This window comes from Zingiber officinale, chromosome 1A (genome assembly GCF_018446385.1).
Source record: "Zingiber officinale cultivar Zhangliang chromosome 1A, Zo_v1.1, whole genome shotgun sequence".
NCBI classification, from domain to species: Eukaryota; Viridiplantae; Streptophyta; class Magnoliopsida; order Zingiberales; family Zingiberaceae; genus Zingiber; species Zingiber officinale.
Window position 1 is genome coordinate 6,260,601 of NC_055987.1, and position 15,016 is coordinate 6,275,616.

General features: G+C 42.4%; 1 protein-coding gene and 1 non-coding gene across 2 annotated transcripts; one reads left to right on the forward strand and one right to left on the reverse strand.

Annotated features, from left to right (window-relative positions):
- Window positions 1–810: 810 nt before the first annotated feature.
- On the reverse strand, window positions 811–13,319 carry LOC121996232. Its single transcript, XM_042550125.1, has 3 exons — window positions 12,507–13,319; window positions 8,985–11,472; window positions 811–2,568 (listed from the first exon to the last, which is right to left on the reverse strand). The coding sequence occupies exons 2-3, from the start codon at window positions 11,349–11,351 to the stop codon at window positions 811–813; spliced, it is 4,125 nt and encodes a 1,374-aa protein (XP_042406059.1). The 5' UTR covers window positions 11,352–11,472; window positions 12,507–13,319.
- Window positions 10,876–10,982, forward strand: LOC122039353. Its single transcript, XR_006128185.1, has one exon. It is a non-coding gene; the product is annotated as a small nucleolar RNA R71 (small nucleolar RNA).
- Window positions 13,320–15,016: the final 1,697 nt, after the last annotated feature.

Below are 15,016 nucleotides of genomic sequence, written 5' to 3' on the forward strand. Positions count from 1 at the left end.
TGTATAGAAATCCATAAGAGACAGGAAATGGACCCATAAAATCAATTCCCCAAACATCAAAGATTTCACAAAACAACATAGTTTGTTGGGGCATTTCATTCCTAGGGCCTATGTTTCCAGTTCGCTGACACCTATTACATGATTTATAAAAAACATATGCATCGCGAAACAAGGTGGGCCAATATAATCCACACTCTAACACTTTCCTAGCAGTTCTTTGGGGTCCAAAATGCCCACCACATGCTAATGAATGACAAAAAGTAAGTACAGAATGAAACTCATAATCAGGAATGCACCTCCTAATGATCTGATCACTACAAAACTTCCACAAGTAAGGATCATCCCACACATAGAATTTTGAATCACTTTTTAATTTATCTTTTTGAGCTTTTGAAAATTGTGTGGGATAAACACGTGCTACTATAAAATTAACCAGATCCGCATACCATGGAGTCTCCCCGTGTAGCTGTAGGAGGTGCTCATCTGGAAACTCATCAGCAATATCCGTGTGGTCAATTTCTCCCTCGATCCTGCTCAGGTGATCTGCCACTAGGTTATCCCTTCCACTCCTATCGCGTATCTCCACGTCGAATTCTTGGAGCAGAAGCATCCATCTGATCAACCTAGGTTTCGCATCGGGCTTCTTGAGGAGGTATTTCAGAGCAGAAGTAGATTCAAATGCAAACATATTATATCACAATCTTTGCCTGTTGATTGGTATTTTTCTTTTTCGTCAGGTATAGCAAGAAGTCTGATCAGGACAGCATAACAGGTGGTGCTCGCAAGACAGAAATGAGGTATGCTGATAGTTCAAGCATCGCACATCAACTCAAAAGGAAGGCTCCAATCTGGTGGGCTAATAATGGGTGCTGTAACAAGGGCTTCTTTCAGCTTCTCAAAAGCCTCTTTGCACTTCTGATCAAAATGAAAAGTTACATCCTTCTGTAGTAGCTGAGTCAAGGGAAGAGCAATTTTACTGAAATCACGTATGAATCTCCTATAGAAACCTGCATGTCCAAGAAAAGCTCGAACCTCCCGCACGCATGCGGGGTAAGATAAAGAAGATATAACATTAATCTTAGCAGGATCTACTTTAATACCTTCCCTAGAAATGACATATCCCAAAACAATACCATGCTCAACCATGAAATGACATTTTTCAAAATTTAAAACCAGATCTGTCTCAATACAACGATTCAAAACTCGAGATAAATTTTCCAAACATGCATCAAAAGATGAACCGTAAACCGAAAAGTCATCCATAAAAACCTCCATGCAATGCTCTAATAACTCACCAAAAATGCTTACCATACATCGCTGGAAGGTCCCTGGTGCGTTGCAAAGTCCGAAAGGCATACGTCTGTAAGCGAATGTACCAAAGGGGCAAGTGAAGGTGGTCTTCTCTTGATCCTCAGGAGCGATGCAAATCTGAAAATAACCTGTGTATCCATCTAGGAAACAATAATGGGACTTCCCCGCCAATCTCTCCAACATCTGATCAATAAAAGGCAATGGGTAGTGGTCCTTTCTGCTTGCTTGATTCAGTTTCCTATAGTCTATACAAACTCTCCATGAATTCTGAATTCTGGTAGGCACCAACTCATTGTCCTCATTAGCTACCACTGTAATGCCTGACTTCTTGGGAACCACATGAATTGGACTTACCCATTTGCTATCAGAAATCGGGTAAATAATACCAGCCTGTAAAAGTCGAGTCACCTCTTTCTTTACAACGTCGAGTATCAATGGGTTAAGTCTTCTCTGTGGTTGCCTCACTGGTTTCACATCCTCCTCTAAATAAATCCGATGCATACAAATCGAAGGACTGATACCAGGAATATCAGCAAGTGTCCACCCAATAGCTTTCCTATGCTGTCTCAAAATTCCCAATAATCTTTGTTCTTGCTCTGGCTCTAAATTTTGAGCTATAATAACGGGTAGCTGCTGTCCTTCTCCCAAAAATGCATACTTAAGGTGTTCAGGAAGAGGCTTCAACTCTGGCTGCTGTGCATCAATAACTGACTGTAGTGATTCTTGGGGTATTGCTCCTTCTGTGCAATCCCCTACACTTACATATTCACCTTTTCCTGATTCAGGTGACACTTCAATCAAAATATGTGATTCTTGGGGTATTGCTTCCTCTGTGCAATCCCCTATACTTAAATATTCACCTTCCAATGAACTTGAACTACCAACGAGCTCCACATCAATTGCTCCCACATTACCTTCACTTTCAGTAGAAACCTTAGAATCATATAGGCACTCCTCACCCTCAAAAATTTCCAGCCGAGACTCAAGGCCAAAAGTCAAATCTATGCTAATCAACTCATCTGCTATGTCAATGCTAAGAATAGAGTGGTCCTCTGACGGGTGCTTCATAGCATCAAATAAACTAAACTGAACCACTGTATCTGCAAACTCCATGGATAGTGTTCCAGCGTGCACATCAATCTTCGTTCTTGCAGTCTTTAGAAATGGCCTACCAAGAATGAGTGGAGATCTATTCGCAAGTAAATCTCCCTCCATATCCAGAATGTAGAAATCAGCAGGAAAAATAAGCTCTCTCACCTGTTGGGATCTTTCGTACTCGGCTAGAGAGGGGGGTGTGAATAGCCGACCCCAAATTCGCTTTCTTTCTACAAATCGAGTTAGCACAGCGGAAAATACAAAGAAATGAAAGAGAAGAAAACCAAACCTTAACACAAGGATGTAACGAGGTTCGGAGATTAGGGCTCCTACTCCTCGGCGTGTCCGTAAGGTGGACGAGTCCAGTCAATCCGTCGGTGGATGAGCCCCCGGAAAACCGGCTAATAGATACTCCTTGTGGGTGGAGAAACCTCGCCACAATAACTCGCAACAGCAAGATAGAATACAAGGAATACAAGAAGTAAATACAATGAATGTAACAATACAAGCTTGCCTTCTTGTCGTCGACTGAAGTCCTGGAAGCAACAACTTCACGGACGAATGCCAACAAGCAGCTCAGCCGAAAGAAGCTCACGCGGGGCTTCGGAAGTGAGCACAACAAAGCTCAGTCGAAGCTCAAACTTCAGCAATCTAAGAAGGAAAAAGAAAGAGAGAGTTCTCACGAAGATGCCTCGCCTCCTTATACCGCCAAGAAGAACAATAAGAAACTAGTCGTCTACACAACGGCTAGAACCTCGATCGCCCGCGACCGATCAGACATCCCGACGGCTCCGCATCGATCGTGAAGAAGCTCGCTTATTCCGTCTCGATCGGTCCACGGACCGATCAGAATCTCCGATCGTCCACGACCGATCAGGAACTCCCGATCGGCCCGGGACCGATCAGTTATCCGATCGTCCCCGCACCGATCGCCTCTCGCGCCGCCCCTGCTCGCTGATCGACCGATCGGTCACCGCATCGACCGCTATCACACGCAGTTATCGATGTAGTTATCGATCGGCCACCGCATCGATCGGAATATTCGAGTATCACCGATCGATCACCGATCGATCTAGCATCGTTTTCGCCAAACCAAGTCCAAACCAACATCCGGTCAATCTCGACTTGTTGGTACTTCATTCCTAAGATCGGTCACTCGACCTGCTAGAATTCTCCGCCAAGTGTCCGATCAACCTTTAACCTACTTGGACTTTCTCAACACCAGATGTCCCTCGCCTCGGCTCCACTCACCCGACTTTCACCGGCTTCACTCACTGTGATTTCACACCGCCAACATCCCGCCAGACTTTTTCACCGCCTCGCTTCACTCACGGACTTTCCAACCGCCTAACGTCCTGCTAGATTTTCCACCGCTCGCTTCACCACTGTGACTTTCCACACCGCCTAGCATCCTGCCAGATTTTCCCACCGCCGCTTCACTCACTGTGACTTTCCACACCGCCTAACATCCTGCTAGACTTTCTCGCCAAGCTCCCCGCTGATTTTCCGCGCCAAGCTACCGCTGACTTTTCCCCTGCCAAGTCTCCGTGATTGATTTTTCGCGCGCCAAGCTCCCCGCTGACTTTTCGAATCACGGCCAACCGTGTCAACTCACCCAAGGTCGCACCTACAATCTCCCAAACACCTATTCTCACAAACATCAAGAATACAACTCTTCTCGTCAAACATCGCCAAACATCAAAACACAACTCGAGTCAGTCAACTCGAGTCAGTCAACCAGTCAACCTTGACCTAAGATCGCACCAACAATCTCACCCTTTGATGTTCGACAAAATCCAAAATCAAGTTAGTTAACCCGATAACCTAACTTAGGTTTTCCAACGTTCTTCCTCGAACATTCTTCCAAAACCTACACTCTCCCCTTGGCCCCTTTTTGACACACATCAAAAGAGGGAATCAAGGTCAAGAGTTTCTTCCCAATGAAAGTCCCATACCTTCATTGAAACCCTTAATTTCCCCCTCGAAACTAAACTCAACACTCAATTTAGTGATAATCCCATATCACTAATCCTCGAAAGTCTTAAGGAGTAAAACTCCCCTAAAAGTCAACTCCCTCGACAATTAGGTAAAACCCCAAAGGTCAACTCCCCTTGACCATTGCACCAACAATGTCTTGGAGAGTTTCAACCCTTAGAAACCCGAAACTCACTCCCAAAACTGAAATTTCAGACACCTTGTCTGAACATCGAGCCACCGATCGGTCCTCGGACCGATCAAGCCCCACGGATCGGTCCCGCATCGATCCACGCCATCGATCGTGATCGATTGCCACCGACGGCCACCGCATCGATCCTCGATCGGTCCTAGACCGATCCAATCGAATCGAGATTTCTGATTTTCCCGGAGAAGTTCGAAACTCACGTAAAATTACGTAAAATTCCAAAATTACTAAACTTTGAGGATACATTCCTCATATCATACACTATCAAGGAAAATAGTTTTCTATGAAAATTTCCATTTTTCAATCTTGATACAAAGTTCAAAAACTTTGAAATAGTTCAAGTTTAACTCAACTTCGTATCACAATGCTCAATGATGAATGCTATCACTAGGAAAGCTTCATCAAGGTTTTTCAAATCAATTTTAAAATGCTTTTAAACCCTTTAATTTGGGACCACAATCTTAGGGCTAAATATACATGACTTGTACACAAGCTTTCCCTATGATCCCCATTTTAATTAGGCTCATCTAGGTACAAGAACCATGACCTTGATCCTAACTCATCATCCTAATATCTCACACACATCTAAGGTGTATCAAACACATTCAAGTCAATTTTGATGTGAGATATGGGTTTAGGTTAGCTTAATCTAAGTTCTCATGCATTTTCTAACAACAAGTCGATCTCCATATCAAATTGTGTTTTATCCTTAGATCAATTTCATTGATTATAAATGCAAGAAATGATGACATGGCGTAAAATGATATCATACGTAATAACACGTGACAATGTCATGATGTCATGCATAAAGTATGAAACTTTAACTAAGGCATGACATATAACTAACCTAAGCATTATCATGACATTTTAAATGATCATAAAATAAATATGATGTCATGACATGGCATATGGCAAACAATACATGGCAAATAGCATATAAAGGTATAGAAAATACCTAATTCTAGTCTTAGTTGCAATTTTTGATAATTTTGATCATTTTGCCATAAATTCTATATTCCTAAGTGTAATGGACCTAAAATCAAATACAAAAGATTTTTAGATCACTATGTGCCAATTAGATTGACTCTAGAAAACTCCTTAATTGAGATTGGCACATCCTAATCACCTTTAGGAATAATTTTCCATTTCATTTTCAAGGCTTGATTACACCTTGAAAATTCCTCAAATGCCACCTTTTGCTATGAATAGATTAACTATTTATCCAAATAAGGTTGGCACACTCTAATCCATCTAGCGTGATGACTCCTAGAACCCAATACCTATTCGAGCTCATTGGGTTCACTAAATATTCACTAGGGATGACTTCCCTAGCAACCTCCTAACGACCCTCCCAGGCTTTAAAGCCTTGGTCATTGGGGACTCATCAAGATCAACTCTAGGGTGACTCCCTTGTGACCTAGGTGCTAGCTCTAGATTTTGTTCCATAATCGAATGGAACATTATGATAAGTGGGCTTGACCACTGGGACTTGGGTTCATGACCCAAACCTTTCGTCTCGATATTGGTTTTCACCCTTAAACCCTAGAGACGACTTCTCCAAGTTCTTAAGAGCCTTTTCCAAAGTATCAGTCTTAACCTCAAGACTGATTCTCCTTCTCTAATACCTCAAACTTTAATTTATCATTTTTTCGAGGTATTCCTAGGCATATGCCTAGATGATTTGGGATTTCTACCCAGTTATCCTTAACCTTAGATTGAGTTGATCCTAGGGTTGGCTTTCCTAGTGTTATCCTTATCTAGGCTCATGTTTGGCACCTAAGCATGTGTATCGATTTTTATAATTATCATGCTTATCATTATTGTCAATTGCAATCAAACCACTAGCACGATCTTACTAGTATTGCAATAACGAGCCTTAAAGGTTACCTTAGGGTTTGCCTTAGCCTCCCGTCGATGCCTCGTCTTCTCGTCCTCGCGAGGTTGCTCCCCTGACATCGACCCGATAATGTCCCCTTCACAGATCGAAGCACACCACGTCCTCCTCGCCTCATGCGGGACCCGACTTCCTCGACCTCGCCCAGGAGTCTTCCCAACCTCCTGGACACTTACTCAGTAATGTCCATACTCCCTACACTCAAAGCACATTATACGTAATTTACAAGAAATTAAATCGCTTGAGTTACCTAGGTTGAGGATGGTCAACGCCTCCTTCATCCTTCCTGAGGTGGTTTCTTCTTCGCTCCAAACTCAAGAAGAACTCTCCTCCTCTTCATCCTGTATGTCGAGTGACCCTCAACCCCAAATCCATGCCCACGATGTGAGCGACTGACTCACTGACTTCTTCACGGTCATGAGTTCTCCTCACGGAACTTAGCCAAGTTGTTCCACAACTCCTTGGCATCGTTGTATCCACCTATCCTACACAAAACATCATTAGGTAAAGAAAATTCAAAATTTTCAATACCTCATCGTTGACGGTTGATTGGTGCTCCTTCGTCCACTTCTTTTTCTCCAAAAGTTCTCCTTCTTTATCCAACGGAGGAGTAAAACCTAATTGAACACAACTCCAATTCTCAAGGTTAGTCATAAGAAAATATCTCATTCTTACCTTCCAAAACGCCGATCGTAGAAGGGTGGAATCGTGATGTCTTCTCCGAGTCGATCCATCTCTAGCTTAGGCTCCCTGATGTTAATCCCACGGCGCGACTGCCTGATACCACTTGTCGGATCATTCAGATCTGCCAGAGAGGGGTGAATAATGACCCCAAATTCGCTTTTCTACAAATCGAAGCAAGACAATGAAAATACAAAGAAACGAAGAGAAGAAAACCAAACCTTAACACAAGGATGTAACGAGGTTCGAGATTAGGGCCTACTCCTCGGCGTGTCCGTAAGGTGGACGAGTCCAACAATCCGTCATGGACGAGCCCTGAAAACCGGCTATAGATACTCCTCAGGGTGGAGAAACTCGCCACAATAACTCGCAATAGAAGATGGAATACAAGGAATACAAGAAGTAAATACAATGAATGTAATAATACAAGCTTGCTTCTTCGATGAAGTCCTGAAGCAACAACTTCACGGACGAATGCCAACAAGCAACACAGTAGACACGCGGGCTTCGGAAGCGAGCTCAACAAAGCTCATCGAAGCTCAAACTTCAGCAGCAGAACAGAAGTTCTAAGAAAAATAAAGAGAGAGTTCTCACAAGATGCCCTCGCCTCCTTATACTGCGAAGAAGAAACAATGAAGAAACTAGCCGCTAGGCCACAACGCTAGAACTCGACGGCCCGCGGACCGATCAGTAACATCTCGACGGCCCGCAACCGATCGTGAAGAAGTCGATTCGTTCGCCCTCGATCGGTCCACGGACCGATCAGGAACCTCCTCGATCGTCCACGCATCGATCGTGGAACTTCGACGGTTCCGGGACCGATCAGCCAGGTCCGATCGGTCCCCGCACCGATCGCCCCTCGCGCCGTCCCTGCTCGCTCGACGACTCGATCGGTCACCGATCGACCGCCATCACACGAGCTATCGATGTAGCATCGATCGGCCACCGCACCGATCGTAATATTCGAGGTATCACCGATCGATCACCGATCGATCTAGTTCACGGTTTTCGCCCAAACCAAGTCCAAACCAACATCCGCAATCTCGACTTGTTGGTACTTCATTCCTAGATCCGTCACCCTCGACTCTACTTGTAATTCTCCGCCAAGTGTCCCCAATCCTTCGACCTACTGACTTTCCTCAACACCGATGTCCTCGCTCTGCTTCACTCACCCGGACTTTCACCGGCTTCACTCACCAGATTTCCACCGCCTAACATCCTGCCAGACTTTTCACCGCCTGCTTCACTCACTGTGACTTTCCAACCGCCTAACGTCACTTGCCAGACTTTCCCAACCGCTGCTTCACTCACTGTGACTTTCCATCGCCTAGATTCACTGCCAGAACTTCCCCGCCTGGCTTCACTCACCAGACTTTCCACACCGCCTAACGTCCCTGCCAGATTTTCCCACCGCTCGCTTCACTCACCGTGACTTTCCCACCGCCTAGCATCCCGCCAGGACTTTCCCACCGCCTCGCTTCACTCACCAGGACTTTCCACACCGCCAACATCCCGCCAGACTTTCTCGCGCAAGCTCCCGCTGACTTTTCCGCAAGCTACCGCTGATTTTTCCTGCCAAGTCTCCGTGATTGATTTTCGCGCCAAGCCCCTCGCTTGGACTTTTTCCTCGAATCACGGCCAACCAGTCAATCTTGACCTAAGGTTGCACCTACAATCTCCCAAACACCTATTCTTGTCAAACATCAAGAATACAACTCTCTTCTCGTCAAACATCGTCAAACATCAAAACACAACTCGAGTCAGGTCAACTCGAGTCAGGTCAACCAGGTCAACCTTGACCTAAGATTGCACCAACATCACCTTCACCAACACATCTTCAATCACTCCGGCTGGATGAGCTCGGTCAGCTAGCTGAATAACAACTCCGGTCTGCTGTAGAGGACCAATTCCAAGTGTCTGAAAGACTGATTTTGGCATCACATTGATTGATGCTCCTAAATCCAACATGGCATCTTCAAAAACACAACTTCCAATCTCACAAGGCACAGTGAACACTCCAGGATCTTCACATTTTTTTGGAACTGGTTGAATAAGGGCTGAAACATTCTTCCCCATGCTTATCAATTCATTCCCCTTCAATTTCTTTTTGTGAACACATAGATCCTTGAGAAATTTAGCATATTTCGGAATTTGCTTAGCCATTGTCAACAAAGGCACATTCACCTCCACTTTGCTGAATAAATTTACAAGGTCTTGAAATTCTCTAGCTTTCTCTTCCTCTACATTCTTTCTTTGCTGGACTTTTCTTTGAGGAAAAGGCAAAGGGATGTGAATATCGGCACCTTGCTGTTGTGAATTACTGTCCAAATCCTGAGCTGCTGTTGCTACTTTTCCTGAGCCATCAAATTGAGTAAAATCTGATAATATTGGTTGTGTATAATCCGGTTGAACAACACCAACATTTCCAGGAAATGCAGAATCTGTTTGGGCTGAAGATGCTGGAAAATTCCGAAGCTGGTTTGCAGTAGAATCTAACTTATTTTGAACAAAATCTGGAGGTTGCACAACATTTGTTGAAACTGGAATTGAACCTGATGAAACTAGATTTGATCCACCTGGAGCATTCCGCACTAATTCTGAAGTTGTCTTACCACTTCGAAGAGTCAATGCACTAACATTTCCCTTAGGATTTGGAGTTGTTTGTGAAGGCAATTGACTTGATCCTTGGGCTTGCATCTGATTTATGTTGCTTGCTAATTGGCCAATTTGTCTCTCAATGTTTTGCAAAGCAGAATCAGTCCTCTGTTGATGTTGCTGCTGCTGTAAAACTAAGTGCTGTTGTTGCAAAATCTGCTGCATCATATCCTCCATCTTTTGCTGCTGCTGTGTACTTGCTGCATTTGAATTGTTATTACCACTTTGATTTGAATAAGACCTTGGTTGAGAAGAAAAAGAAGAATTTGGTTGCTGCCAATTCTGAATAGATTGCTGGAAATTCTGTGTTGGCTGGAAATTCTGTGCAGGTTGCTGGAAATTTTGAATTTGCTGCTGAAAATTTGGATGCTGATTTTGTGGATGGAAAGAGGCATATGATTGCTGTTGGAACTGATTAGGATGCTGAAATTGCTGATTTTGATGTTGGAATTGGTTTGGAACAGCAAGTGGCTGAAATTGCTGATATTGAAACTGATTTGGAGTGTTGGATTGCTGATATTGCTGAAAATTCTGCACATTCTGATTTTGAGGTGGTTGTTGGTAGAAGGAATTCCCGTACTTCAAATTTGGATGATCCTTCCAACCTGGATTATAGGTGGAAGAATTTGGATCATATCTTTGCTGAAATTGTGGTCTTGATATAGCCGCCATTGATTCATCTTGATGGAGATTTGGACATAATTCCGAAGTGTGCTCTTGACTCGAACAAATGCCACAAACTCTCATCGTTTGGACTGGAAAAGATGAAACTTGGCTAGCACTATTCAACGCCATTTGTTTGACCAAAGATGTCAACTCCAACAATGAACTTTTGATCTCCTTTTGCTCATTTGATACCGTTTGAACTTCACCAACTCCTCTAGTAGTAAGTGCCCTACTCCCAAATTGTTGAGAATTTTCTGCCATATTTGCAATGAGCTCCCTTGCTTGTTCTGGAGTCTTGTTAACCAAAGCACCTCCAGCTGCAGCATCAATCATGCTCCTATCCATAGGTAACAAACCTTCATAAAAATATTGAACAAGTAACTGGTCACTAATTTGATGTTGAGGACAGCTTGAACACAATTTCTTGAACCTCTCCCAGTAATCATAAAGAGTTTCTCCCACAACTTGTTGAATACCACAGATGTTCTTCCTTATAGTTGTGGTTCTAGAAGCTGGGAAGTATTTCTCTAAAAATGCCCTCTTCATGTCAATCCAACTCGTAATGAATCCCGCTGGAAGATAGTACAACCATTCCTTTGCTGATCCTGACAATGAAAATGGGAAGGCTCTCAACTTGATATCCTCCTCTAAAATGCCTTGTGGTTTCATAGTAGAGCAAACCACATGGAACTCATGCAAATGTCTATTAGGATCTTCCCCTGAAAAACCTTGAAACTTAGGAAGCAAATGAATTAAACCCGATCTGAGCTCGAAATCCACTGACAAGTCTGGATAAGTAATGCAAGAATACTTGTAAGCCGTATCAGGAGCAGCAAGTTCCTTCATAGTTCTGTTGTTTTCTGCCATCGAAGTATCCAAAACATGAAAATTACATTCAAAAATTTCTGGTGTTCTCTCTTGAATTCTCAAAGCTCTAAAAGTCCTCTCTATCTCCGGATCAAGCTCAAACAATTTATCGCGTGACGACCTGGTCATAAACCACAATCAACAAGTAGAAACAAATAGATAAGCAATAAAATCAAGACAATGAAAATGAAGAAGAGATAACACTCTGCATAATCTAAAATCAAACAAACAATACTAGTTTTTGGGTCCCCGGCAACGGCGCCAAAATTTGATAAGCCTAATATACTCTACGTGTCACGAATGGTCTTATCAAATTAACACAATGTTTGAAAACCCTTAACTACTCACAAATATGACATAGCATAGGGCCCAAGTCGATTTTCTCCAGGGTCTAGTTGGTGAGTGTTTGATTCAGATCCAAATCTCTTCTTGGGTTCTTTTTGGGTTTTCTTCTTAAAAGTGGGGTTGTGGGTTTTGAACTAAATCCTAAATTAAAATCAAAATGCAAACCAATAAAAGAGATGTTAATTATCTAAATCTAAATACAGCAGAATTTAAATTCAACAAGAAAGCTAAATTCCTTAACAAGGTAAGGTTACTTACTCTAAAGTAATTAGAAGATCAACTAAGCTTAAAGACCAACACAACTCAACTTGAATTTGCAAAAGAAATTGCAGAAACACGCAGCAGAATTGAAAGGCGGATCAAACACTTAGAATCACAATTTTCACAAACAAAATTTGCTAAATTAAGTAGGGAATAAAATGCAGAATTGAAACTTGTAAAAACTGAATTGCAGCTATTTTGCAGAATCTAGTCTACTGTGCAGGATAGAAATTTCAGTAACAAGTTTGCAGGAAAAAGATGATTAAAGAACTAAATTGCAATAACAAAAATTAAAGAGTACAAGTGCAGTAGCAAAAATTTGGAAACAGGAATTGAAGAAACAAAAATTGCAGGAACGAAATACTTAATCTAAATTGCAGAAATAAAACTAGCCAAACTTAATCTCAATCAATTCTCAACACCAAACTCCTTGCCGTCACACAAGGCCAGAATTGAAATCTTCAACTCCGGAAATCAGAGATGAAGCGAAGACAGCTGCTAAAATTGGTTCCACACTGCAGTTGAAGTCTCAATTGAAGAAATCCTCACCGACGTTGACTCCAAGAGCAGATCTGAAACTGTAAGTACAGGAAAATTCTGGAAATCGCAAATCTGAAATTGTACAGAACAATGGGAAGCTGTTGGTTGGCGAATGATCGACGGAGACCACCAGAGAACCCCTCCGATGATCGTTGATGAAGAATGGATTGTGAATTTGCTCCCTCCACAGTTTCCAGCACTCACAGCAGCAAGGAAGCTTCAGACGCAGAGAACTCACAATAGAAACCCTCTTGGCGAGATTCCAGCTACCTGAGGTCTGCCCAGCAGTTGCCTTAGTCTTCTACACCAACATTGACGCTTGAGAAGTTGATCGGATGAAGATTTGGGGGCTGCGATGCGAAGAAAATGGATGCAGGAATTCTTTGGCACGATGAACAGTAGGCGCAGCCACTGTTCATCCGCGAGTTTCCTGGACTTTATACCTTGGTCCAATTGAACCGGAATTAGGGTAAATCTTGATCTGGTTTAGGGAGAACTTAGGGATTTGGTGTGAGGGTTGAACTTAGGTCAAGAGCAATGGGTTGGCTTAATAAATTTGGTTGGAGTCAAATTAAATGTGAACCTTCTCCACTTGGTTGAACTCCTCCTCTTGAGTTGATTAGGCTTCACTTGAATCATGTATCAATTCCTATATCCTACAAGACCCAATTCAAATAGTGAGGAATATATCATGATTTAAGAAATGAAATGACATTTAGCTCCAAACAATTCTCAATTGACAAATAATCTAAATTGTGTCAAGTAGCAAGTAAAATTAGCTAAAAAAATCCCCATATCAACCAAGAAAATTATCCCAAATAAGTGAGTTATCAGTAACCTAAACAAACTAACCCGACAGGGTAATTAGGATTAGTTAAAAAGAGACAAAGTTTAACTCGAATCATGGTACTGGTGAAGTTTTGGATGATAGTACGTTAGGGAAGCTTGGGCATCGCATGTCTAGAAAGATATGGTTTCGATCAGGTGCATTTGGCCAAGTGGAACTGACCGAAGCTACCCTTAAATGGATCCTAACTAGTTAGACCAAGATTTAGTACTAAGCTGTAACGCCCGAAAATTCTCAAAAATATTTTTATAAATATTCTATGATTTTTCTGGAATTTTAGAATATTTTTATGGAATTTTTAGAGTAGCGAAAGTAGCAAAAATAAATAGAAAACGAAAATAGCTTAAGCGGGAATTGAACCCGAGACCTATGGGTCCTATGACTTATGGTGAACCTTAGTAACCAGGTGAACCCAGCAGGGTCGTGCTGAAAGGAAAGGGAATCAATTAAATTTATATTAGAGATGGGCGAAAATTTACCACTTAATATAAATAGGAAATAATTAAGTGAAGGGTTATTTGGATCGTAAGTTTTTCCTCTCCTCAAACCCTCACCGCCGAACCTCCCTTCTCCTCTCCCTCTCTCGGCGCCAACCACAAGAACAAGCAAGGGTTCCGTTCTAAGGGTTCCAAGGGCAATTCCAGCGATGACTTCGACACGTGGACATTCCCCTCGGTAGAAGAACGCATAGACGCGAGAAGATCGTCGAAAGGATCGTCTCCTCCAGAAATCTAGCGATTAGAATCGTAAGAAAATTTGAACTCGAGGTAGGAAACCCCTCACCTACAGTATAAGTAGCTTTTCGTATGATAGAATGCTTTTAAATTAGCTAGATGTAGATTTTTCGACGCATAGGGTGTATTTAACCCTCCTCGCAGATTTAGGGATCTAGTTAAGCACCGCTAGATGGGCCAGACACGTTTTCTCCTTTCAGTTGGAGATTTTAGACGTTGTCGGGTGCCTAGAGGTGGTCTCCCTAATAGAGGGGAGAGTTGGAGCACACTAAGTGTTCGACAAAATGCTTAGCTCAGTAAAATGCTACAGTAGGCATTTTTAATAGCTCAGTAATGCAATAGAAGCATTTAAAATAGCTTAGTTAGTCTTGCTATAGCATATATGGGACTACGGTCCAATGGGTGGGCATCCACAGTCGCCTCTAGGTTCAGATAACCTAGTAAAAGCAAGATAAATTAATTAGCTATAATCCAGTATTTTACTTTCAGTAGGGCCCACTGTACAGGATTAGATATCCATTGGGCTGGGCTCCCATAGTCGGTCCCTAGGTTTAGATAACCTAGTAAACCTTACTAAATTCGGGATTTGCAACCCCGGGTCTAGTTAAGGATGCGCGCATAGCATGTACAGTTGCCGGGCCCATTAGCAGTATGATTATGTATTTTGACCTATTATGATAATAGCTTTCCAAACTCACAATCAGTCATGAGATTATGTTTTGAAATCAATTCTAGTTCAGCTTTAGTTTAATTCAGTTATGTTTCAGTTTAGTCCTTTCTTATTGATACTGCAGTTATTGCCATGATTAGCTTTTGGTTTCTATGTTTTGTATGATAGTATGCCATGCCTAGCATTCTCCATCATGTTTTCAATCAGCATCTTTCAAAGCATGAACTTATCGTGTGCATGTTTTAGTGAGTTAGATGGTTTCTTACTA